This window comes from Hirundo rustica, chromosome 14, assembly GCF_015227805.2.
Source record: "Hirundo rustica isolate bHirRus1 chromosome 14, bHirRus1.pri.v3, whole genome shotgun sequence".
NCBI classification, from domain to species: Eukaryota; Metazoa; Chordata; class Aves; order Passeriformes; family Hirundinidae; genus Hirundo; species Hirundo rustica.
In genome coordinates, this window is record NC_053463.1 from 236,436 (window position 1) to 260,694 (window position 24,259).

General features: G+C 48.1%; 2 protein-coding genes across 5 annotated transcripts in view; one reads left to right on the plus strand and one right to left on the minus strand.

Moving 5' to 3' along the window:
* The window catches only part of DPYSL3 (dihydropyrimidinase like 3), a 28,715-nt gene extending 27,944 nt beyond the window's left edge, over window positions 1-771 (plus strand). For both annotated transcript variants that reach the window (XM_040078165.1, XM_040078166.2), the window contains exon 14: window positions 87-771. In XM_040078165.1, coding sequence (XP_039934099.1) covers window positions 87-175 — 89 coding nt within the window. In that variant the 3' untranslated portion in view covers window positions 176-771. The remainder of the gene's footprint in view (window positions 1-86) is intronic.
* On the minus strand, window positions 713-22,461 carry STK32A (serine/threonine kinase 32A). Of its 3 annotated transcripts, none has more exons than XM_058422480.1 (13): window positions 22,375-22,461; window positions 19,748-19,924; window positions 17,575-17,630; window positions 16,437-16,588; window positions 14,786-14,959; window positions 12,197-12,234; window positions 9,836-9,925; window positions 9,211-9,308; window positions 7,256-7,372; window positions 5,315-5,440; window positions 4,203-4,331; window positions 3,810-3,874; window positions 713-1,273 (listed from the first exon to the last, which is right to left on the minus strand). In XM_058422480.1, the coding sequence occupies exons 2-13, from the start codon at window positions 19,797-19,799 to the stop codon at window positions 1,234-1,236; spliced, it is 1,137 nt and encodes a 378-aa protein (XP_058278463.1). In that variant the 5' UTR covers window positions 19,800-19,924; window positions 22,375-22,461; the 3' UTR covers window positions 713-1,233. The 3 variants fall into 3 exon arrangements, with proteins under 3 accessions (XP_058278463.1, XP_058278464.1, XP_039934105.1); XM_058422481.1 differs by lacking the exon at window positions 713-1,273 and adding an exon at window positions 2,301-2,446; XM_040078171.2 differs by lacking the exon at window positions 713-1,273 and adding an exon at window positions 2,797-3,564.
* Between the last annotated feature and the right edge of the window lie 1,798 nt (window positions 22,462-24,259).

Genomic DNA, 24,259 nt, shown 5'->3' on the forward strand with positions numbered 1-24,259 from the left:
CTCCAGCCTGACTGCTCAGTCCTGTGAAGAAGATGCTCTTAACTTTGCTTTCCCCATTCCCTTTGTGCTCTCTCGTCCTTTCCCAGGTACCCAGGTTGATGAAGGCATGCGCTCCGCAAGCAAGCGCATTGTTGCGCCCCCGGGAGGTCGCTCCAACATCACCTCCCTGAGCTAAATGTCCCGGCTGAGGAGGAAAGAAAACCCCTGCTCAAGCAAAGGAAGAAAAATGGTACATTGGTGTTGAAGAATGAAAAGAAATAGACCTGTTCTGAAGAATCAATAAGCCTCAAGCCTTATGTTTCACAAATGCTACTTGCTACCTAGCTTTAAAGATGTTGCTTCATTTTGTTTTTGCATAGCCTTAAAGTTCTGTTGTTGTTACTGTTGTGGGTTTGGTTGGGTTGTGTTTTGCTCTTCCTCTCTGTATGCATGCTGCTCGGACAGGTTGCTCGGTTCAGTGTTATTGGTGTTGAACGTGTGTGGGATGCCGTGGTGTGGGACAGTGGGAATGGCCCACAGGGCGACCCGGCCAGGCAGGTGAGGGGTCAGGGTCTGGCCGGAGGCAGGATGTCAGATGGGGAGGGCAGGTGGCACTGAGCTCATAGGGACAGGTGGGTCTGTCACATTCATCTCTACCCAGTGCTCTGGCATTTCATCACGAGGCCTATGGGGGAGCTCAAATCATCTCTGTAACAGCTGTCACAGCACCTTGTGTAAGGAGTTTTACTACTTTGTACACTTTATTAAAAAAAAAGTTGTTCCTTCAAACAATTCACGTTGTCATCTGGCTCTTCTTTTCCTCAGGCTGCTGCTGCTTGGCAGGGGCAGTGCCCAGCTGCACCTGCAGGGAACTGGGCTGGGGCAGCAGAGGGGTTTGGGTGGTGCTGGGGCTGGAGGGGGCTGCAGCAACATGGTATTCGGGACAACAGCATGTAGTGCTCACTGCTACACGTGTCAGGGCGTTGGTGTACTTCTCGGGCAATGGTAAAGGTGTTGGCAAAGCGATGCAAGTATTTGTAAAATCCTGTTCAGTTTGCCCACGCAGTCTCTGGCTGAGCCTGGCCTAGCCACCATGGGCTGTGACTGCCCAGCAAGAGCTGTGCCTGTCTTCTGTGTGTTGGCAGGGGCCGGCTCCACATGGCACTGCCTGGGCACGGCTTCGGGGTCATGCTGGCTGGACAGCCTTGGAAGCTGTTTTCTGTGGACTCCTGTCAGTGAAATGCTTCCCTTCCATCAGGCATTTTCTGTTAGACCGAGGCACTGTCCTTTAAAACTTGTAAAGCATGCAAAAAAAAGTGATTGTTTTTTAAAAATTACAGTAATTAAGGGTCAGTTTTGGCTATACTAAAAAAGACAGTTCTCCCCCCTTTAGTATTTGACGTTGAAATACTTACTTTTACATGTCTGCAACTTGGGCAGACACAGTCCTTAAGGGGCCAGGCCAGAATAGTTGTGCTGGGGTGGGGAAGGCTGTGCTTACAAGCTTTGTGAAGCTCCATCAAGTAATTAAGGCTTTTTTCTGTTGCCCGGTAGAGATTAAGCTGAGACTGTGCCTCTGTGCACAGAGGAAGAGGGGAACATAGAGATGGTTGTAGAAATCTTTGGGGAATTTTTAAATATGCAATGTTCTTACCAATTAAGTATTTCAGTTGTTTTGGGGCTTTTCTGACCAGCCAGTGGAGACATATTTCTGCAGCACATTTTTCCCTAATGAGGAGCAGAGCTGGGATTCCCGATAAACACACTTACTGTTTATGAACCTCTACGTGCACCAGAGCAAGGCAACGATAATAATGTGCTGTGCAGGAGACAGGGACAGCTGTCAGCACAGTCCTGCTTGACGGTGCCTAGTGCCAGAGGTGCTATAGGACTGAGCAGAGAGCAGAGGATCCATGGGGAACGCTGCAGGCTCTTTGGATAGCTTTCCTCGGAATGGTGAGTCAAAGGCAGAGACACATGGAGCCCCCACCCCGCTCCGAAGTCCTATCGCTTGAAAGCCAGCATGGCTGGGGAAGGGGAGAGCCGGCACACTGCGACATTAATTGGGGCGCCTTCTGATGGAGCAGGGAAAAGCGTGTTGTGACAAAGCAGGAAAAGGTGACTTCCCCGTGACAGTGACAATCATTGAGGACTCCGCTACCCACTACTGATGAACTAATTCCGCTGCAGCTTTACAGCTCCCCGGGCGGAGCAGGGTCGCTTTTCCCGGGGGCCGTTCCCGCGGGCACGGCGGGCGGAGCGGGGAAGGCGCGGCCGGCCGTGGGACACCGCCCGCGCCTCTGCAGGAGGGGCCAGAACACGAACCAAAGCTGGTTTTTAGGCACGAACTGCACTGCTCGATGCTGGGATGCCCGCTGCAAGCCACTTCAGAGACACACGGAGCAGAGAGGACGTTTACGTTTGGGTTAATGGGTGGCAAAGAGTTCGTCACGCATTCACTACATTGCTAAGAAGGGGAAAAATGTCAAATAAGGAGGTGAAACCTCAGGCCTGCCAAAGCATTTACATAATAGCATCATTCCCGGCATTACAGCAGTAGCAATGCTTTGGCCGATCTCAGTCTTGGCAAGACCCCACCAGCAGTGCGGTTGTTCCTGAAAACATTCCCTGCTTAAACCAAATGTGATTTCAGTGGTAGAGAGATTCAAAATACACATTCAAATTCCTCTCTGGTTTTAGAAGCCAAACCCTATCAGAGCCAGTGAGCTGCAGCAGCTTAACACCACAGTGAATGTATTTTTCAGGCTAGACTGGTAAAGCATCTGGATTCACCAGCACCTGATTGTTACCATTTATTATCACTGCACACTGACCACCCTGCTGGGTACATGGAGAATGTGTTAAATGGGCAGAAAACTTTTGCTGCCTGTCCCAGCAAAGGAAGGAGCTCATCTCCAGCCTCCTGTGCCCACCCTCACAGGATGTTTGCAGGAGCTGTCTGTAAGCACAGGCCACTTTTGTCACAATGCACTGGTGAAGACCCTGCATTTGGGAGCCACCTCTTCCCCCTGGAACAGCCAGCCGTGAGCCCATCCATGTGGGAATGCCGACCTCTGCAAAGCCCTGAGGTGTGGTATGGCTGTGGGCACCTCTCGGCACAAGGCAGCTCAGCCTCTCGGCACACTGAGCAGTTGCCTGCACGGTGACACCAAGGGCTGTGGCACCTGCCAGCCAAGCCAAAATGGTGCAGACTCTCTTACCTGTTGTCTCATCCCATTCCTGCCCCCGGGAGAGGCAACATAATAGGATCTGAGTCTAACCAACAGTGGCCGATTGCAAGGCAACCTCTGTCCCCACGCTCACAACCCTCTGGCTGTGGGGTGGAAAGCTGAGGGAGTGGGTGTCCCTGCTCTCCTCTGTGCCCTGGGTCACTGGCAGGGTCCCAGCAGCAGAGGACAAGTCCATGGCCCGACATTGCGAAGGTGCATGGGTGGGTGAGCCCCATGAGGAGGTCCTCTGCAGGGGCTGAGGTGTTCTCAGAGGTTGTTGTTTTGATTGTCCTCCCTGTGTGGGCCTCCACTTTCTGTCATGGTCTCTTGGATGCTGTCTTGGTGGGGCCTTACCCTTGGGGATAAAAAAGGATGATTGAGCTGTGAGGGAAAGCCCAGGCAGTGCCGAGACCCCACAGAGCACAGCTGCCTTGGAGCTGCCATTCTCCCCACTGCCTGCTATGAGCTGCCAGCCACTCCACAGATCCTCCAAAACAGGACCCCCACAGCCCCCTCCCCTCATCTCCCCGAGCCCTGGGCCCCCGAAAACTGTAAGTCTTTGGCAAGGGCCAGTGCCTCTTCTGCTGGATCAAAACTTACTTTTCTCTGTTGAAAACAATGAAGTCCCTCTGGAGCATTTCCAGGTGCTTCTGGAGGTGGCTGGCCTTTCACGTTGGGATGGAAAAATAAAAGAGGGAATAAATTCACAGTTGACACAGAAAAACATTGCAAGGACAGTTTCAATGAGACATGTTTAGGTGCAGAGCACCTTTAACCCTGCAGTGGGGAGAATGGCATTAAGGCTCTCCTCTTGCAGTAAAGTGCATACACATTCTGCCTTTCACCACAGGGAAGATGGGGGAGAGTTTTAGGAATAAAGTTGGTCACAAGAGGAAAAAAAGTTATGTTCAGTTTGCTATGGTCTTGCTACATGGCAATCATTGAAAAATGAAAGACCACCTTGACCACATGTTTGTACTTGCTTGCTCTTACCTGGGATGAATTGCTTTTGCTCGTGTTTTTCTCCTTCTTAGCCAAGCGCTTTTTCTTTTTGTGAAGAGGTTTGGATTCCAGGATCATTTCTTCCAGTTCAAAGGTTGGGTCACAGTTCAGTCTGCCTTTCTGGAGGGGAGAGAGGGGTGCCCTTAAGGGATCAGAGCCTGTCTTAAGGAGTTTCTTATAATCTGGACTGCATCTGGGAGCTGAATTTTGTAAAAAAAAATTGCACCAATTATAATTGTACATGCAGCCAAGAGCACTGGCTGTACTCCTGATATACTTTATCAGTCCCTTCAGCTAGGGGTCATATTCAAGGTGTCACAGTGTCTCCTTTTCTGCTTCTGCTTCTGCTTCTACTCTGTCCTTTGGCTGCTTTGGGTTGGCAATGAGGGTGAGGACAGTGTCCTGGCTGGGTTGTGCCTTTTTGAGGGAAGCACAAAGGCCCAGCAGAACTGGTCTTCAAGCAACACAGAATTGTACCCACCACAGAGAAACCCAGGAAGAAGGGTGGATATACAATTAACAAATACTCATCGTTTAGCCCACCTTCTGCTGAAAATTAGTTGGAGTCATTTGACTGTTCTCCATAAGGGTTATGTTACTTGTGTGCTGTTTTAATTCAATTTTAAAAGGCCCAGAAACACTAATCTAATGTATGTGCTATTTACTGTTAACAATGAGCTTGCTGGGGGAGACATTACAGGAGAAAACCATTCCCATAAGATGGTGGGTGATGTCCAGGCTGCTGCTGAGCCCATTCTGGTGCACTAGGTTTTTTGGATGTGGGGAGCAGCATTGCTCAGATCATGGCTCAATGAGAGGGCTCAGAGGCTCTGTCCTTCCCACAGAGATGCAGTGCCCAGTGGGCTGTAACATCATTTCTGCACCCAGAGGTTCTGGGAACATTATGAACAGGGCAGATCAGTTTTGGGCCACCCACACTATAGTCTCCCTGCATTACTCTTTGCTACTCGCTCAGAGAAGAGACAGCTCTGCCCTGGTCTCTCTTTTCATCTTGTGACACCTGATGCTTCAGTAGAAATTTGTCAGAACATTCCATGTCCCAGTGCTGGGTGTGAAGAACCTTTAAACTCAAATGGCCTTACCATGGGAATGAATTCTGGCATTATCCTTTTCTGGAGAACAGCATCCCAGTTCACATTAGACAGGTAGGGGAAGGACTGGATGTCCTTCAGCTGAGAAAAACGTTTCTCAGGGTTCAGCTCGAGCAACTGCAAGAATTAAAGGGAAGAGATGAGACCTTCCCCACAGGGCACACATTCTGTGGAGCACAGCTGAGGACACACGGTGCCAGAGAGACTGCATCAATGCTGAAATTTGGACCAGTACCTCTCCTGCTCTGGCTCAGAGTCCCTTCACCAGGGTGTGTGACAGGCTCACAAGCTCTGCCTCTTTATTCCCATTTTTACAAATTACTTTTATCCCCATTGAAGGAGCAGGCAATGAGGCAGTACAGTGGCATTAAACAATTTGTCCAATGTTAAAAATACACATTTGTTTGGAATGGGGAATTCCACGCAGACATTTGTGTTCTGCTTTTAATACTGGATCAGTAAAACATCCACTTTTCTCACTCTACTAAAATAATATTCTTATTCCAGTGTGAAAGTACACTTTCACATTGCTTATTTTAATTTTTTTTTTTTTGTTTTAATATTGCTGTAGGGATTATTTTTGTGGAAGGAAAGAGCTGAAGTTGTCTCTGTTCAATGACTGTGCATTGCATGGAGTCCTGACGCCATGCACTCCTAAAACTCAGCAGGAAAACCAGATGATCCCAACCCTTTGGGGAGGGCACAGGCAAGGTGACCCGCACACCGTGCTCATGCTGGGGTACAGCCCGTGACAAGCACCGTCCCCAGCTCCCTCGGCAGAGCTCGGACTCAGCGCAACACCAGCAGCCGCTGGGACAACCTCTGCCTGGGGCCGCCGAAAATACGGAAATCCACAGGGCATGGCTGAGCCAGGAAGGAGCCACAGCTGCCTTCATAGACAGTACAGATTGCTGTTAAACCAGCTGCAAAGGAGCACTGGGAGATTTAAATAATTGTGACATGGTATTATTTATTCACAAGGGAGCCTCCATGGCTTGTGGCCTGCTGTGGTCCAGGAAATAACTGCCAGCATAACAACACATAGAACAGCTGCAGCAATATTCCTGTATTACTGTTAGGCTTAAAGAAATATTGGCTTCATTGAATTTTCAGCAATATTGCATATTCTGCAATTTTCTTCCTGGAAAATACACCATGATTCTGTCTCAGCAAAGAATTGACAGCCTCTTTTCATTAAAATGTTTGATCATCTATTTCATTAGAAATGAGAGAATACATATATATATATTATTTGGAACAAAAAACAGTTGAAAGCTACATTAAATACTACTTCATTGCCTGCACTTATTTGAAATTAAAAAACTATTCCCATATTTCCCTAAAATTTGCTTCCAGTGCTGCTGTGCAGGGGGTAAGTGCTCAGCTTTCCTGCCACTATTAAGCCGTAGTCTTGTTTATTGATGCTATGGCTTCATTCCAAATGGGATTTCAGCTTCAAAATCATTCCAGTAATGATTTTGAAGCAATTTTTGTAACAGCTTTCTTGAAAAAAAAATTTAAAAATTGCAGTGTTGCATAAAGGATTACAACAGTGTCAGCGCTTCTTGCAAATGTTTCCATTACTGGGAAAAAATGTTTCTTGAGGATTAAAAAAATGTAATTTTGGGGCTAAATTTATTGACATATATATCAATATCTGCTTCTAAGTCAGTTAATTCCAGAGTGCAAAGTTATAGAGGAAACTCTGGAAGCCAAGGTTGCCCGTGTCCTTAGGGAAGGTGCAGCAGCAGCTGTCACCACTGCCAGCCCAGGATGCAGCTCTGCTTGCTGCCGTCACCCTCCTGCAGCTGACCTTTACCGCACAGTGTGCTCTGAAAGTCACTGACGCCGGCCTGGCGTCTGCAAGGGCTTCCCAGTGGTAGTGCAGAGGCTGCGAGTGGCAGGAGCGCTGGGCACCCCCAGCCCCCTCACCTTCCTGATCAGTGCCACCATGTCCGGGGACCACGCGGCCGGGTACATCACCGTGGCTGTCTTCAACACGTGAGCGATCTCGTTTGTGGAAGTGTTGGACCGAATGTGATATGGCCTCTGTGGGAAACGCCACAAGACAAGCACTTGAATTTATCTGCTTTTCAGACTCCTTGGGAAGTCTGGTGAGAGCACAGAAGCTTCAGACAGTCTCACTGTCCGGCCTCCTGCGTGATCATGGCTCAGTTGAAAAAAACAAAATGTCAGCGAGATCTATGCTAATAACTGGGCATTTAACAGCAGGACAGCCAAGAGCAAACCCCAGCAGTCAGAGTTATCAGCCAGTGGCAATTTGCTCAGTCTTTTCAGTGGTTTTATCCTACTAGGCTACAGCACATAGTGCTGTGGTTAGAGCACTCCTGATACTCCCTGTAAAATGTCCTTCACTCATGTTGGGGACAATGCCAAAAAAAAGGAGACAAATGTCCCCCAACAATAAAATCAGCTCAGAAAAGGATTTCCCAGGAAGGGTCACCAGCCTCAGGTGGACATCAGGGCACAGGATGACAGTCCCTTCTGCTCTGTGGTCATGTCACTGGGACAGGCGAGCCATTGCAGTGGAGCACACCCTGCAGTGGAGCACCAGGGATTCCTCCTGCGCCAACATGCAGCGTACAGCCAGTGACACGTGCAGTGTACAGCCAGTGACACGGGCAGTGTACAGCGTGGGTGAAGTCACCTCCCTGTTTATTTTTCATCTACCACAATTCTGCTGCTTTACCTGGAGAGAGAACTTAATAAAGGCAGAGTGTTTCCATCTTGAAAGTTTTGATTCACAGATTTTTACCTTATTATGTGGGGAAGAAGGCAGGAGGGTGTTAAAAGTACGTTTAAGGAATAGTAGCTATAAATAGTGAGATCAGCTCAGGGGCAGTGAGCTTGACGTGTCCCAACGCTCGTCGGACCTCAAGGTCTCCCATCTCTCGCCCCGAGTGCCCAGGTGCCACCACCTCACCACAGCTGTGCCATCGAGAATGAGCACAAAGCAGCATTTCTCCTCCTGCCTTTAGAAACAGTGCCATCAAGTCAAAAAACAACGTCATGCACAGTCCTGCCATTCATTTAGCATTATAGGTGGAAAACGCAAATATTACATGAAGATGTTTACGGAGGGTACATTGCTTCAATTACGCAACAGGCCAGACAACCACATCTCCTCAATGTCTGCTAAACTGATCCCTCACCACTGAGACACTGAAAGTCAAATGAAAAAATCTGTTCATCAAAACGTGTTCTGAAAAGACTGATGATAGAGGTTTTAAAAACCATGTTTTGCGTACTCATACTGAAAGAAACTTCTGAGCCTCACAAGGTCTTAAATGTTCCTCTTTAAATTACATTATTTTGTTTAGAATAATGCAATTTAAAAAAATTTGTCCCACTTTTTTACACATCGCTTTCAAAACACTGATGTATTTGTCTATCTACAAGGCTCCCAACCTTGCCCAAGCCAGCATCAGAGCCCTGATGGCACAGGCAGGGACTGGGCTTTCCCCATCAGTTGCTTCAACTGCCCAGCCTTGTTACAACAGCAGTAAGTTTGGGGTTTTTTCCAAGTTTTATTTTTCCTTGCAGGATAGAATCTCCAAGTAAAGGATATTGCAGCCCAGACTTCAGAAGCTGTTGCTTGTTTGCCTCGCCCCACTTACACCAACCCAGAGGCCCTGAGTAGCAGCAAGGAACTGCCACAACATGCTGTTCTGCATTGCAGCAGCTCCTCTGAGATCTTAGCCACGATCACAAGAACCCTGGTGAATATGTGATCTCTGCTTCCTCTGCTGTAATAACCGCTAAAGCCTTGAATTCAGCTTGGCCATGTCATCTCTGCTATAAAGCATTAACCCTCCCCACAGCACGTCCAGGGGCAGAGCAGGCCAGGCCATGAGCCACACACATACCCGGGTTCTGAGCAGCTCGTAGGCAGTGATTCCCAGTGACCACCAGTCCACGGCAAAGGAGTAGCTGGTGGGTGTTGTGGAGCTAAACATTTCAGGTGCTGCGAAATACAGGGGGGGAAAATTGCCTTGCTGCAATCCCAAGTGGAAATGAGCAACACAGAACACCTGACCCAAGCCCTTCCCGTGCTGCCATGCTCCTGTGCCAGGGTCACCCAGTAGCCCCACAGTCCTCTCCACATGAAACTCTCTGTGCTTCTCTGCCCCCAAAGCCCAAAAAAGAACAAATTCCTTTTACTGACACAGGAGTTGCCTGCCATTCATAGTAAATGTGCCCCAGAATAAGCACATTCACTCAATCTAGGCATAAGGAACTCTCTGTCTCCCTGGTGAAGTGGGACATGCACATTCCCCAGCTGTGCTGAGGGGTTTCTGGGGAGGGACTCCTGTATCCTGCATCCCCTCTCCAGGGTGCTCCTCACTTCAAACTGTGTATGTTTTGACGTGGATCAGGAGGAAAAGAGTCCCAACTCTAATCAAAAATTTCTTCACCTGTGTCCCACCACAGCAGTCCCCCCGAGCCCACGAAATGGTGATTCAAGAACATGTAACCACCACTGGTTCTCACCCATGTAGGGCTTTGTGCCAGCGATGGTGGTGACAGGGCTGTCCTTCGTCAGCGTCGTGGCGATATTGAAATCGGTGATGTGCACGTGTCCTGGAAGACAGAGGCTAACATGTAACAGGCTTGGCTTTAATTCCACACAAGAAATAGCTCTGAATCAGAAACATAAAGTAAAATACTCTGTGAAAAGGAGTTTCCATGTAAAAAAATTCTGGTGGGAGAACTGATGCAAAATGCTTCAGCTTGCAGGTTGCTTGCAGATGTCTCTTGTTTCAGATATCCCCTTATTTTCCCTCTGGGGAACCAGAAAATATAAAAGTTCTCCAAGAAGTAATTTAGTGATGATTGTTTTGAGTCTTCCTATATTTTAGGGGAAGAGAATGGAACTTTTCGATTAGAAAAAAAAAATTCCACTATGTTTAAAAAAACCCCAAAACCTTGATGTTTGTCCTCCTAGTTGTTTGCTATTTGGTGTTCCAGGTACTAAGCACTCCCTCCGTTTTCCTCTTTAGAGGATGCCTCAAGAATGGAACAAAAACACCTTTGGTAGCCAGCAATAAAGGCTTGCACAGAAATTCAAATATCATGAAACCCAAATTGCATCTGTTCTGTGATCCTGGGTGATCTCCTGGTGATGGGAGAGAAGAGAGAATGGGAAGCTGCAGCTCTGCGCCACAGGAAGGAGATACCGAAAACCAACCACGATCTATTAGGCTAAATATAGATAAACACGCAGCTACATTAACAGGTGCCCTGGGGACAAGAAAGAAAATGAACTCTGCGTGTGTCCAAAGCTTTCTATATGCCTTGGAAGACAAACCTTTCCTGTTATGGAAGAAGAAAAGGAATACTACGAGTCACAGACAAGAGGACACTGGAGTCAAGTGTTCTGTACCCAGAAAAAACATTGAAACCTCTGCAAGAGAGTTTAAAAATCACAGCGAGAAGAGAATAGACTCAAAACTCATCCCAAATTGTAGTGTCATAATAGGAGTTAGTAGGTTGTGTCTTCCTGGGCTGAATGCAGCTGCAGAGATGAACAGAGCCTTTTCCTCTCTTTTTTTTCCCTCTCCAGGGAGTGCTGACCTACATTCCCATGGCCATGGAGATCCCAGCTCTGGTCAGGAAGCTGTGTTATCCCAATTTGAGCGGCACAGAGTTCTGGGAGAATGCTGATGGGTCACCAAAGCATCCAACAGTGAGCACTGACCAAAAGCAGTGCCACACAAGATGGGCAGCCTGGAGCCCCGGCAGTGCCAGGGCCCCCACATCAGGGAGGAAAGGGCTCCCCGTAGGCTGTGTGTGGGGCAACAGCCAGAGAAGGACTGAGCAAGGCAGCACAGGGGCTCCAGCACACAAAGCCACCTTGCTGCCAGCTCCTAAATAAATAATCAACCAGTGCTCTGAAATTAGAGGTCACAGGCAAATGGATTGAGTGCTGCCAGGCAACCCTGGTCACACACACCCGGTCACAGAGCCAGGCAGTGCCTCCCTCGGGAGCTGCAGCATCTCTGCTACAGCCTCTGAAGTGATAACAAATGCAGGTTTGCCTCCTCCCTGCACTGCCTTTTTCTCTTCAAGCACCTTGCTCTAGCTGTTAGTGAAGATTTCTCACAACAAGCCAGTAACTTGGATTTAAAAAAAATATAAGCTAACAAAATGTTTCTCTAATGAGTTACAAACTAATAAATACCAGACAGCTCTTCACTGCAAGATCTTTGCCAGGAAAGAAATGTGACCAAAGAACTATGCAAGAATATAGTCAAGAGTTTTGCCTGGGAAAGACTATAGAAAAACTGATAGCAACATTTATAACATACCCAGCCCCTAATCCTTCTCAGTGCTCCCTCCCCATGCCAAATGCTCAAGGAAGAAGAAAATACATGAACGAGGCTTATCTATTGCACCATAATTAATTCTGTTTGTGCACAAACCCTGCAGTGACACAAGCATCGCCCTTCAAACGATGCATTTGGAGTAAGTTTTAAACAAGAACGAAGAAAATGTTAAAATCGGGTGTACTGGGCTACTGACCCCAAGCAGCACCAAACATATGGCCCCTGCCAGTGCCTTGTAGGGACACCATCAAGTCAGTCGGCCAAAGGAGGTGCTGGTTAAAACACCAAGGCAACCCAGGAACACCACAGCATCACTGGGTGCCCAGTGCCCTGAAGGTACAAGATGCTGTTGCTCAAAAAGCAAGAGACAGCAAGTGGAGCACAAAAGGATGGGATGATCCTGCTCCCAGTTAGGCTGAGGGAGAGAGCACAGCACCAAGCGATGGCACCAGCAAGCGCCGAGATGCAGTTCGTGTCTCCTGTCTCCCACTGCTTTTACACATATGCATGACCACAAAGCACTTACCGTGCTCATCCAGTAAAATATTGTCAGGCTTGATATCTCTGAGGAAAAAAGCAGAGGAGAGACAGCCATTAGCCTAGAGAAGTGACAGGAAACACGGCTGCTGGTGCCCCAGGAGAGCCCAGGCTCTGGGACACTGGCAGAGACACTGCACCCTCAGAGCCCCGGGCTTCTCAGCTCTGATGTTCCTGTTTGATTCGGGCATAAGAGAGCGCCTAATCAAACAGCAGCACAGCAGAGGCTCCTGCGCAGGCTGCAGGGGTTTGGGTGAGCAGCACTCAGGTTAAGTCCACCCACAAGTTATGCTGGAGAGTCTTTTTGTCTTTTTCCCCCTGTTGCTTTTCAGTCTGTTTTGATACCGTACTGAGAAGGGTTCCCCATTTACTCACTACAAATGAAATTATTTTAACATCTTTGTTTAGATCCAAATGGGTTAGCCACAGGTTTTATTCCTGAGTAAAAGGATCTCACAAAATAATACCTATAGCCATGCTGTAGGTAATAAACCCTTTGACTGAAGGGAGAAAACCTACACCCGATACTCTGACACAGCCACTGTGTCCGCTTGAGTGACTTTACAAGCCATTACCTGGCTTTAATGAGCTCATTACACCAGTCCCCATTGAGCACCTGGCCAGCTGATGCCCCAGAGAGAAGGTCCTGGCAGGAGGCAGGCGACAGGTACAGAGACCTGGTGCCAGCTGCGGCTCCCCACTAAGCCCAGCAGTTCCAAGTGAAGAAATGAGCACATTTAGGATTTTATCTTTGAAAATTCAATTCTTGAGATACAGTTTGAATTCTCCAAGCCACCTGGAATCAAAACCCCACAATATATCTGTCATCTAATTGTCATCTAATAGCTTACAGTTCTCTGGCATCTTGTCACCCAAACACTTCCAATGGGTTATAAACACTGGTTACCTTCCTGGTGCCATCCCATCATACAGGTGAGTATAGGGACAGGCATCATTAGCAGAGCACAGAGCAATGTCAGGTAAGTGGCTGATTTTCCCCCAAAGCACAGTGGAGCCATTTCCTTTTTTTTTTTTTTTTTTTTTTTTTTAATTTCTAGTGTGGCTGTTTCTGATCTCCCTCGTCTAGCATACAGCCTCTGGAATTACACCAGCACAGTAAGATGCAAAGAATGACCAGAGATAATTTGTACATTTCTGTTTTATAAGCTGGCTATATAATTTCCTAACCTAAAAGATATTAATATTTCCCATTCTTTTACACCTAGGTGGGAAATAATTACAGCCTGAGTTTGTTGTCTCTGTACAGCTTTGTTCAGCCAAACAAAACCACTGCTTCCCTGTCTCCTGATGTTCCCAGTTACAGCTGTTGCAGTGTAATTGACTCAGTGGAATCACTTTATCAATCAAACACTATCCCGCTGGGTTACAGTGTTAATTAAACAACTCGCATTACAGCGTTAATTAAATAACTTACAAATTTTACAGCCTGCCATGCATGTTTTGTTGTACTTGATTTACCTTAAACACATGCAGCTGTGTGAAAAGCACGCTGCCACCTCGCCTGCAGTTTTCCCACGCCTGTTCATGCTGGGGCAAAGATCCATACATGTAAAGCACAAAAGAAGCAGCATGAAAGAGGAGACCCTGAGAAGGTGGGAGATGTCCCCAGGACCTGGCCTGAGCAGAGCTGCTCCAGGCTCTAGACTCCTGTGGCTGCAGGGACAGGCAGGGGTCATTCTGCCCTCACAGCTTGGACATGGCAGCTGGACACTGCGGGCAGGAACGGGCGTTCACCCTCACCAGCTCCTCACCAGTGCGTGCCTTCCCCCCTAGCAACCAGGACCATTTCAGTCTTACACTTTCCATGCTTAATTCTTATACAGCACAAGAATGTTCATCTGGAGTGATATTTCTAAATGAAGTGACCTTCTCCCTGCAATTACTGACCCTCACAGTCCCTCCCTGTTCATCCTTCCTGACAGCAGCTAACCTGGCCAAACCCTGGGCCCCTGGGCTTTGCCCTGCCCATGACACCAGCAGAAGAGCCTTGTGTCTATCCATCCACAGCCAAACCCTGCTTCCCAACCCTGCCTCCTCTGCTATTCTGCAAGGCTTCAAAGGTATGGGAACACCTCATGCATTTTTTCGCTGGCCAGGAGAAACCATGGTAGCCAAAAAGAAACTCTCAGCACTTCTAGAAAGAGATTTACCTCATACAGGCAAATGCTGTGTTTGGGCCCAGTCCTCGTATTTTGGTGCAATACAGAGAGGGGGGCAAAAGGAGACACCTTCAAGCGTGAACACAGGAGTTCTGAGTGCTGACACCTACCCTCCCTGGACCAGGATGGATATTAATGAGCTACAGCTAATTAAAACCTATCAGAGACAAATTTTTGCAGGATCAGTGGACAATCAAATATGCTATTTCACAGCTACCCCAGAGGGACAAATCAGATCGTCTCTGTTGCATATGGATTACTTTTCCTGGGGAAGCATTGTGTTTCACAAAAAGACAAACATGTGGGAGAATATGTTGTTTATCACTTAAGCTTCAATTTGTCGTTTGACATCAAGGAAGAACAAGCCTGCCCACAGCACAGCCTGTGACCTGGCTGACCTGTGGATGATGTGCCTGCTCTGCAAGTAGTCAAGGGCCAGCACCAGCTCACAGATGAAGAGTTTCACAGTTCCCTCTTGGAACCGCACATTTTGTTGGAGATGGTAGCGCAGGTCCCCTCCAAGCAGCAGGTCGACCACCATGAACATGTCCTCTTCATCCTGGAATGAGTACCTAAAACAGCACACACATGGTTCAAGGACAGTAGCAGTGAAAAATGACAGGTAATAAAGGAACATGTGGTACCTCTGGGGATACTCATAATTTCTTGGATTTTTTTTTTTTACTTGGGAAATTACAATTTCATGACCTTTCCATGCTCTGTTTCCCACTACTGTCACACTTGTGACAACAATTTAGTCTCAGATCCATAGCAGAGTCAGAGCAGATTGTATGAACAACTCAGGATGGGCATTCTGCTTTCTCTGAGCACCAACGGGAGGTGATCACAGGAGCAAGCAGCGGAGCCCTGGAGTAGCACTCCTGCCCAGACCCCAGCACTGGAGGTGCCTCTGTCAGGCTCCTGCTCGCACAGCAGTGTGTCTGTGACCCCACGAGCTCAGCACAACTGGGGTGCCGATGGTCCTCTATCAGTGACCTCATATGATGGGCTGTGTGGGGTGACAACCAGCTACGAGCCCTTTCCTCATGGATTTTTCTTTTTCAGCACACTGATTGCTTGATGTGGTGACCAGCATCACAAGCCAGACCACTGCTCCACACAAAGTTCGTAGTCTGTATCACTCGGAGAGCAGGAAAGCCCCAGGAATGCTAAAGGCATCCTGAAGCCAGGGATGGCACAGCAGAACAGAAGCAGGGAGGCTTGGATGGTTTGCTCTGAACAGATCTCAACATACACATTCTGGTCAGTTCTCAGCTCCTGAGTGAGCTTTGCCTGGAACTTTGTGTTCAAGTACAAAAGACAAGTTTGGAGATATGATATGGAAGGTGTAGCTGCATCTTTACCATTCATACCCCAGTAAGAACAACTCTAAATGGCAAGAGGAGCAAAATACCAAGAGTTTACTGAACTGCACTCAAGTCACAGGAGATTTCAAAAAAGGAAGAATTACTCAAGATTTTTGATCTTCAGTGTCTTTTAGACTCTTGTGCGCGTGTGTTTAACATTGATAATTTCTACTTTACTCTAAAAATAAATCTGTTTTCCAATAAATTACCCACCACCCTAGAGGAATACTGAAACTACAGGATATTGGCCACTTTATCATGCAATATGTGAGCTCACACCCCTTGGAGTGTTACTGGTATCCTAATAAAATTAAGAAGAAAGAAATGTCACGGGACAGCCAGCAAAGAGCCCTGCCTGGCCATCAATCCCACGCTGCCAGAAGTTCCTGGTGGTTGCAAAGGGTTCTTTTAAATACAGGTGGGGTCATGATGATAGCCAATACCTGCCTGGGGGAACACTGCAAAGGAACACGTGAATAAATTCTCTTGTGCTGTCTAGGGGGACAAGGGAGACAACTGCTTGTTTAGCTAAACAGGATTCCCCAGAAACAAGAGCCCCAGTCAGTGGAACACAGCAGCTGCTCCCAAGATGGGCTTGAGGCAGATGAAGAGGGTCTGGTCTCAAAGGTGTCTGTAACTGACTGTGCTGACTCAACCAGTGAGCCAAGAAGCCACCTCTTACCATAAATTAACCAAGAAAGGGTGTTCCAGGCCCTGCATAATCTGCAGCTCCTTGAAAACATTTCTCACTTCATTACGCTCCACACACTTCTGTTTGTTCATGTATTTCATGGCGTACATTTTCTTGGTGTCAGTCTTCTGCACCACGCACACCTAAGAGAGCAATCAGGGAATAAATCAGAGACGATTTGTCAGCAAGTGTGGGCAGGTAAAACCCAGCTGGCCCATGAGTGTTTTCCAGCAGCTTTGGCAGTGCTCACACTGCCACTGCACAGCTCCGTCCACCAATGCTGCAACACTGGACACTGCCTGGGAATCTCTTGGGGGTTTCACCCAAAGAGAAATTTTTGGGGGAAGATGAGAGGAAGAAATTTATCATCACGACATGGGAGACAGGGAATCACGGAGAAGTCAACATTTTATTTAATGTCATTCACTAACCATCATGTCCATCTCTCCCGCACTAACTACTGTAGGGAAGAGACCCCTCCACCACAGAACTACAAGTCAAACGTTGGGACCAGCACCTGATCCTCACTTTCCTGAGAAGTGTCACTCAGTTCACAGTTAATCTTGGGCTTTGTTTAAGAACTGGGTTTTGAATTTTAACCTTTCTTATATGTCACCAAATGTAGAAAGAAGCAGGACTTCAAGGAAAGCCTCAGAACCTGTGAGAGTGCAGCCCAAACCAGGCTTTGTTTACACAATAGTTCAGGAGTTTGGGACGAACCTGATGCTTAGTAACAAACACTGTGCCTCACAAAGAAACATTTAATACAATAAATAATGTGCTAAAAACCTGCCTGGATTTCATGTTGACTGTAGTTCTTTATTAAAAATACATCATGATGTTCACTGTTGATTTGCTGAGAAATATTAGAAAATGGTTATTCAGAAATCTAATGCAATTCAGATCATTTGATTGGTCAGTTTTTCATTTTAATCTCACGTAATATGATTTGTGGCTACAGAATGGATAAGGAGTTGGGTTCTGACTCCTTTCTGATTACCAGGAATTGAAGCTCAGGTCAAGACTCATTGATAGTGCATGGGCTTTGGTTCTCTACTCTCATGTGAGCCTCCAACAATTCCATTTCCACCCAGCTGCCCACATGGTGTTTAGTTCCCAAAACACTCACTTTTCCAAAGCTGCCCTTCCCAATAGCTCGCAAAATCTCAAAATGGTCGAAGGTCACTGCAAGAAAGAAAGAGCAACATTTCAATATTCAATGGCTGAGCAAACATTTGCCAATATTACGTTATTTCTACTTTTTCTCCCTATGAGCTGAGAAAAATGAGGGGTATGCCAGAAATGTTCTGTTCCTTTTGAAGACTCTGGTGTTTTTTAAACTTGATGTGTTTAACAGGGCATTTTTCTCTACAGTTCAGCCGCAAAGGCAAGTTCCTTAGGTCAGCCTCTGTCAATGGCAGATCAGGCAAACACTTCCAGCTGGGGGGAACATCTGGCTGCCATCCCCCAGGACACTTCCCACATCCTTCTGCCCAGGAGCAGCACAAACAAAATCTGGCTTTTTGTATGGTGTCACCATGACTACACTAGGAATCAGATCACCTTGGAGCCTTGAATCTTCTATCTGCTTGTTATATTTTCTTTTCATTTCACTTGCTCATTATGCACAACTCTCTGCTCAGAGGAAATGCTGAGAGGAAAATAATCCTGTCACCCCGCTTCAGCTGAAGGTAAACAGAACAGAGCTCTTCAAGAAGTTCAAACACAAATGGTGGTGCTACAGAAAATAGTGAAAATATAGCAACATCAATTTGGAAAAATATTGTCAGGACTGGCACTGGAGCACCTACACAACTCGCGCTGTCTCGCTGACCCTCATGGGTCCCAAATGAAAAGTCCCTCTGTGGTACAGCTGCAGAGATGGGACCAGTGCCCACCACCTGCAGCCTGGGGGAGGGATGATCCCCTGCCATGGAGCAGTGTGTTGTTTCCTACTGTACCCAGAAGCTCTTAATTAATTACAATTTTAATTGAAATCAGAATGAGGACAAGATTGTGATATCTAAGGCGATAGAGCCTCTGGTCACAGATTGGCAAGATAATGGAAAATTCCCTGGGGGACATCTCTGTTTCAGCTGGGTTTCTCTCCCCTTGGTATATTAAAACATGACTAATTAAAGAAAAAACATCTACCACTTCTGAGATTTGTGCAGGGCCATGGAAACAGAACTGCACTAGTCTGCACGCTGTATCAGCATGCAAGGGGGGTCCTGGGCCCACTGAAACCTAACAAACTGACAGTGAACTACCTGACATGGTCAGGACAGGGCCTTTCCTGGCACTGCGTTTCTCAGTCACAGAAGCCTGTGCTGTATGAACACTGAAGACAGACCCAGCAGACACCAGCCACTCCCAGAAAGATCCCACAGCCAGGGCACATCATCCTGAGGAGGGTGGCAGGAATAGCTCATTATCCCAAGCAAGCCTGAGTGGTTGTTTATGAGAGATGCCAATACTGAGCACCAGGAATAAAATCTTCAGAAAAACTTCACAGCACAGATTTCTTTTGCACTACAGAAATGGAAAAAAAATATGAAAAACAAGGGAAAACTGCAAGCAGTTGCATTAATAATTTGGAAACTGAAGCTGGTTTAGCTGAGCAGCTGCAGACTGGCAGCAGCACCACACAGAACATTGGAACAGAGGCTGATGGTGTATCCAGCTCCTCATGTGTTTTATGTTTATTACTATATATTTGTATTTATCTATATATGCATATTGGTGTTGTACCTAAGTGAAAGCCCATATGGCACTCAGCAAGCTGACTCATGCAACAGCAAATATATTTATGGAGCAATCTCTTAATGACTGCCTCTGTAATCTTGGCAGCACAGGGACCCTGGCCTTCAATACTGCTCCCAGCAGTACTTTTCCAACTCCTTTTCCAGCCAACCCAACCTGCAGGCTTGGCCTTCCACCTTCCCACCATACTTCCTACCAGTGCTCCCTACACTGGGACCTCCAGAACAGACCTCTGCAGCCTCCAGAGCAGCAGCATTTTGTCCTTGCCTTCGAGGTGCCTGGCAGTGTCCCAGGGACACTTCAACAGCAAACCTCTGCTGACAATGTTGCTTTCAGAGCTGCTGGGAGGGGATGCAAAAAGACCCCAACACCAGACTGCAGCTTTGTAGGGACCACGGGCACACTGCAGCTGCCTCCACACACCCCTGCTGACCCAGGACGCCCATCACGGGCGCTGGCTGCAGAGAGTCTGCAGCCTCACAGTCAGCCTGCTCTGGAGAGCTGTGCAGTCCCAGACAACAACCAGGAAAAGTTCTCACCGTCCTCATTCCCATCAAAGGGTGGTGGCTTGCTGGAGCTGTTTGCTCCCATGGTGTGCTCAGCCCAGGCTCGGCACTCTCCGCTCCTCTGGGTTCTGCTCCCACACTCGAAGCCTCTGGTGCAGTGCTGCTGTGGGTCAATCCTGCCAGACCTTGGCAATGTCCTGCTGATGCATCCTGCAGAGGGCAGAAAGCAAAAGTTCATCATCACTCAGGATGAAGAAACATTTACAGTTTGTGAATGTCTCACTGGAGGTTCACTGCTCTGAGGACAAGACTGACTGCCAGGGAAGAGCACATTGTAATGGAGCTCTCTGGAGAAACCAGTAACACCATAATCTTGTAACTCAGACCAGGACCGCTGCCCGCTACAGGAAGGGTAGGAACAGACCAGCAGACCCAGAGATCCAAGGATCTGGCTCATGTTTGCTGTATTATCCAGCATGTATTTTGTAGCTTCAGGAATGACTAACTGTAGTGAGGCCAATATCCAAAATAAATGGACATACCAACTAGGCTAGATAAAACCAAAAGGCACTTTTGACTACTGAGGTCATGTGGAAGGGTAAAAGCTGTGGAAGAAGAAACTCAAAGTGCCAACATTTTTGTTTAAACAGTTGCACAAGTCTTTCATTTGGGAAAAAAATCATACCATTCTGGTATTTTTAATTAAAAGACTCCCATGTAAAATCAAGTATTGTTTCCACTCAGGTTCTTCAGAATTTTTTTTTTTTTTTTTTTGGATATGAACAATGAACAAAACAGCAAAACCGATTTCTGGCTTGGTGCTGGCTGCAGTGACTGGCTTTTCTCTTCCACTGCAATGGGACAGGTCTGCTCCTTAACAGGGAGCACAGGAATTTTCCAATCTCTCCTGACATGTATGGGAACACTGAAGCGTAGAACTCTGTAGAGTTTACTGACACTGTGTAGGGTACAGCAGCCACTATATTTTTTTAAGCATTCACATCCAATGCACCTTTATGTGCTTGGTTTTGATACTGGCATCCCAGTGACGTACAACTTTATTCCTTGTTGGAAGCACAAAGAGCCCTCAAAGAGCAAAATGAGGGAGCAGCAGTTCAGCAAGATCTGGACTGGGTCCAGCCCAGAGTGTTCTCCCAGGCATCTGTATGTTCACTGAACATTTTCTCAGATCTACACCTCTGGAAATACCCAATAACTAACTTCAATTCTTTACTTTAAATTAACAGAATTATGGTACTGAAGCAGAAAAGGGAGGAATCAAGAAAGATGTTGGAGAAAAGAGAATTACCAAGGACTGGGTCTGTCATGGGATACTACGAGTTACCCTGCCAGCTCCTTCTCTCCAGCTAACCAAAACAAAATCTTAATTTCCCATCTCAGATCTGAAACAAGATCCAGCAATAAAACAAATGAAGCAGCAAATGTTTTTGATTCCCAGCAGTGCTTCTGAAAGGAACAGATCAAGCCTTCAATCTCAAACAAAGGCACAGCAGTAAATCTTTTTAAGCCCCAAACCTTACTCTTTAGAGTAAAATTAGACCTTCAGATGCAACAACCATAAATCACGTTCCCATATCACAGGCTCCCAAGGAAACTTCCTTGCACAGCAATTTGGAGCCAAGTCCATTTTTGAAAATACATCAATACATAAAAGCTCTGAGGAAGGAGTGGAGATATTCCTTGAAGTTAAGCTATCCTGAGTAATAATTACAAGGATTTGCACCTCTACAAAATGTAGCCGGGGTATGGAAATGATAAATCTTTTACTGTTTCACGCTGCAAAGTCACAAAATTATTAAAATCATTACTTTTCCTCGGGCCAAATTTACTAGCGCTTCCACGCTAACATCATGCTCAGCCGGACCCTCGTTCCATCGGCAGCTCGGCTCCGCAGCGCTCCCGGGGGCTCATCAGGCACAGCGGGAATTTTACAGGCGTGGAGGCAGCTGCTGGGCAGCCCCGGCTGCCGGCCCGGCGCCCGCAACACACCCGCACACGTCTCAGTCCCACAGATGAACACAAACCCAAAGCAAGACGGAGGAATGCAGCGGTCTGCGTGTTTTGCGCTCGCACCGCGAGCAGGATGTGCTCTGGGGGGCCTGAGAGAGGGGCTGGAGGCTCAGCCGAAGGACGGGCAGCAGTCGCACCGGTAGAGTCGCCCCTGATGAGGACTGCCGAAACCCTGGAAGGGGACGGATACCTCCAAGGGTTCACAATTTCTCTCACCACCTCTGCACTCCGCCGAAGAGCTGGGACCGGGCGGCGGCACAGCCCGGAGGGACATCACCCTGAGCTTTGGTCCCGGAGGAGCTAACGATGGCCCCGAACTGCCCCGCAGCCACAGCGGCGCTCGGGAAGGACGCGGGAAGGCGCCCCGAGTTTCACCATCAGCGCACTGGTCGTCTCCTACGGAGCTATGGGCGTCTTCTGCGGTTCTCCTGGCCGCAGCCACGTCCCCGGCAGCGCGACCCCGGCCCGGGCACGCTGCGGGAAGCGGCGGAGCCGCCGCCGGAGAAGCCCAGCGTCCGGAGCCGCCGCCAGCAGCGAGCGACCTCCCCCCGGCCCCGACCCCTGCCCATCCCCGCCACGGGGACAGCGGATCATCCCCGCTCCGGGAGCGTGACCGGGAACGCGCCTACCTGGGGGAGCGGAGCGCAGGGGCCGAGCGGCGCCAGCCTGCGGGACGAGAGCAGCCGGGGGCGGCGGGGCCGAGGGACCGGAGCAGCCCCGCCCGCGGGGTCTCAGCCGGGCCCCGGTGGCGGCGGGAGGAGCCTGCGGCACCGCCAGCGACACCAGGAAGGTGTCCCTGTCCCCGCCCCGCGGCCGGGAACGACAGTCCTCGCGATGACCCCGAACCCCTCTGCCGGCCCTCGCTGCGGGGTTTTCCTTTCTCAAGCCTCCTGCCCTGCCCTCTGTTGTTTTTGGAAGGGGGATGCGGACTCTGCCTTCCGTGCCCAGGTGCAAACAGCCCCCCCCACCCGCACACCTCGGGGGCATCTCACAGAGGGGGTCCCGTCGGAGCCTCGGTCACTCTGCTCTTGGTAAGGCCGAGTGCCGCGGTGCTTCCCTGCCTGTTCGTATTCCCTCTGAAAGGATCCCGTAAGAAGAGAGACACACATTTCCCAGCCCATTGTCCATACTCTTTGGACACTGGCTTTTCTCCACTCATTCCTGAGTGCCAGGAGCAGGCTCAGACTCCCAGGGCTCCAAGGAAGTGTAGTCCTTGCCCCAGGGCAGACAAAAGTCAGAGCAGTTATCCAATTTTAGCCATATTCATGCATCTCTCAGAGAAGAACCAATAAGCTGAAACACAGCTGGGGCTCCCCTAAACCATCTAAACCAATTCAGATCGTCTGAAATATACACCCATGGACTGCAGAGGGAGAAAGAAGCTGGATTCCTTCAGACCTGGGCTGAGCCAGGGGACATCTGTCCCCAATATCCAGCTCTGAGGTGAGGTCGTGTGGAAGGGCTCTGGAGGCAGGTGAGCTCTACATCAGGACGCCAGCTCCTGTCCGGGGAGATGACCTGCACAGCCCCACAGCAAGGATGGGGATCCAGCAGTTACCACACCAAAAACAAGGAATAAATGGGTTTAAAGTAAACCATTGGTGGTGGGTAGGATAAGGTATTCATGCTACAGGGAATTGTTAGTGATTTATCTACAGCTCCAGCATCCGATGCCCAAGATTTCCTTCCCAGCCCAAGACCAAACTCTACCTTTCAGAGGATCCACATGTGATCTTCTGTATGTCCAAAGCAGCTTTTTCTGAACAGACTAAAATTTGCTGGATTGAGAATCCTTTTTATATGACTTTTCATGTGAGTGATTTACATGAAGCTTGAAATTTTTTACCATAAGTAATTAGAATTCTTTTCTAAACATTATTCTTCAGCTTTTATTTCCAACAAAAGCTATAATCCAGGACAAACCCAGTGAAATTAGCGGAATCAGTAGTGGAAATATTACAAAAGTAGTAGTCCAGAGTTGTTCTCCACAGAGTGGGTCATCTGGGGAGTTTTAGGGTCTTGTATGTTGGCAGAAACGAAATATTAAAGCCTAATTACTGAGTAGGCCAAAGAAACAGCAAATGAGAGGACAGAAGGCAGCTCTTCTGCAACAGCTCCTGTGAAACAGCCAACTCTGTTCCCCACTGGGCAATGGGAAAACACTGTTCTGCTTGGTGCAGCAGAGGGATTAATTTTCCATTGGAAACAAAGAGCCTCGTGTCCCAGAGCTGGGTTTTGGTCTGCAATAAAAAGAGGGCACACTTAGAAAAAAAATCGGTAAAACATTTCTCCCAGTTTTCTCAAGAAACTGAGCTTTTCTATGGTGTCAGCTCAGAAACAGGAGACATGTCCCAAGCCGGGGAATTATTTCACTAGAAAAAGAAGCTCAGGGAAGTGAAGTGGGCCTTCTAAGTCTCCTGTCATGTGCAACAGCCGCCGCCTTTCCTGGCTTGAGAAATGGGAGCGCCTGGTGGATCTCTGGTGCCTTCTAATGGAGAGGAGGCACGGCTCATC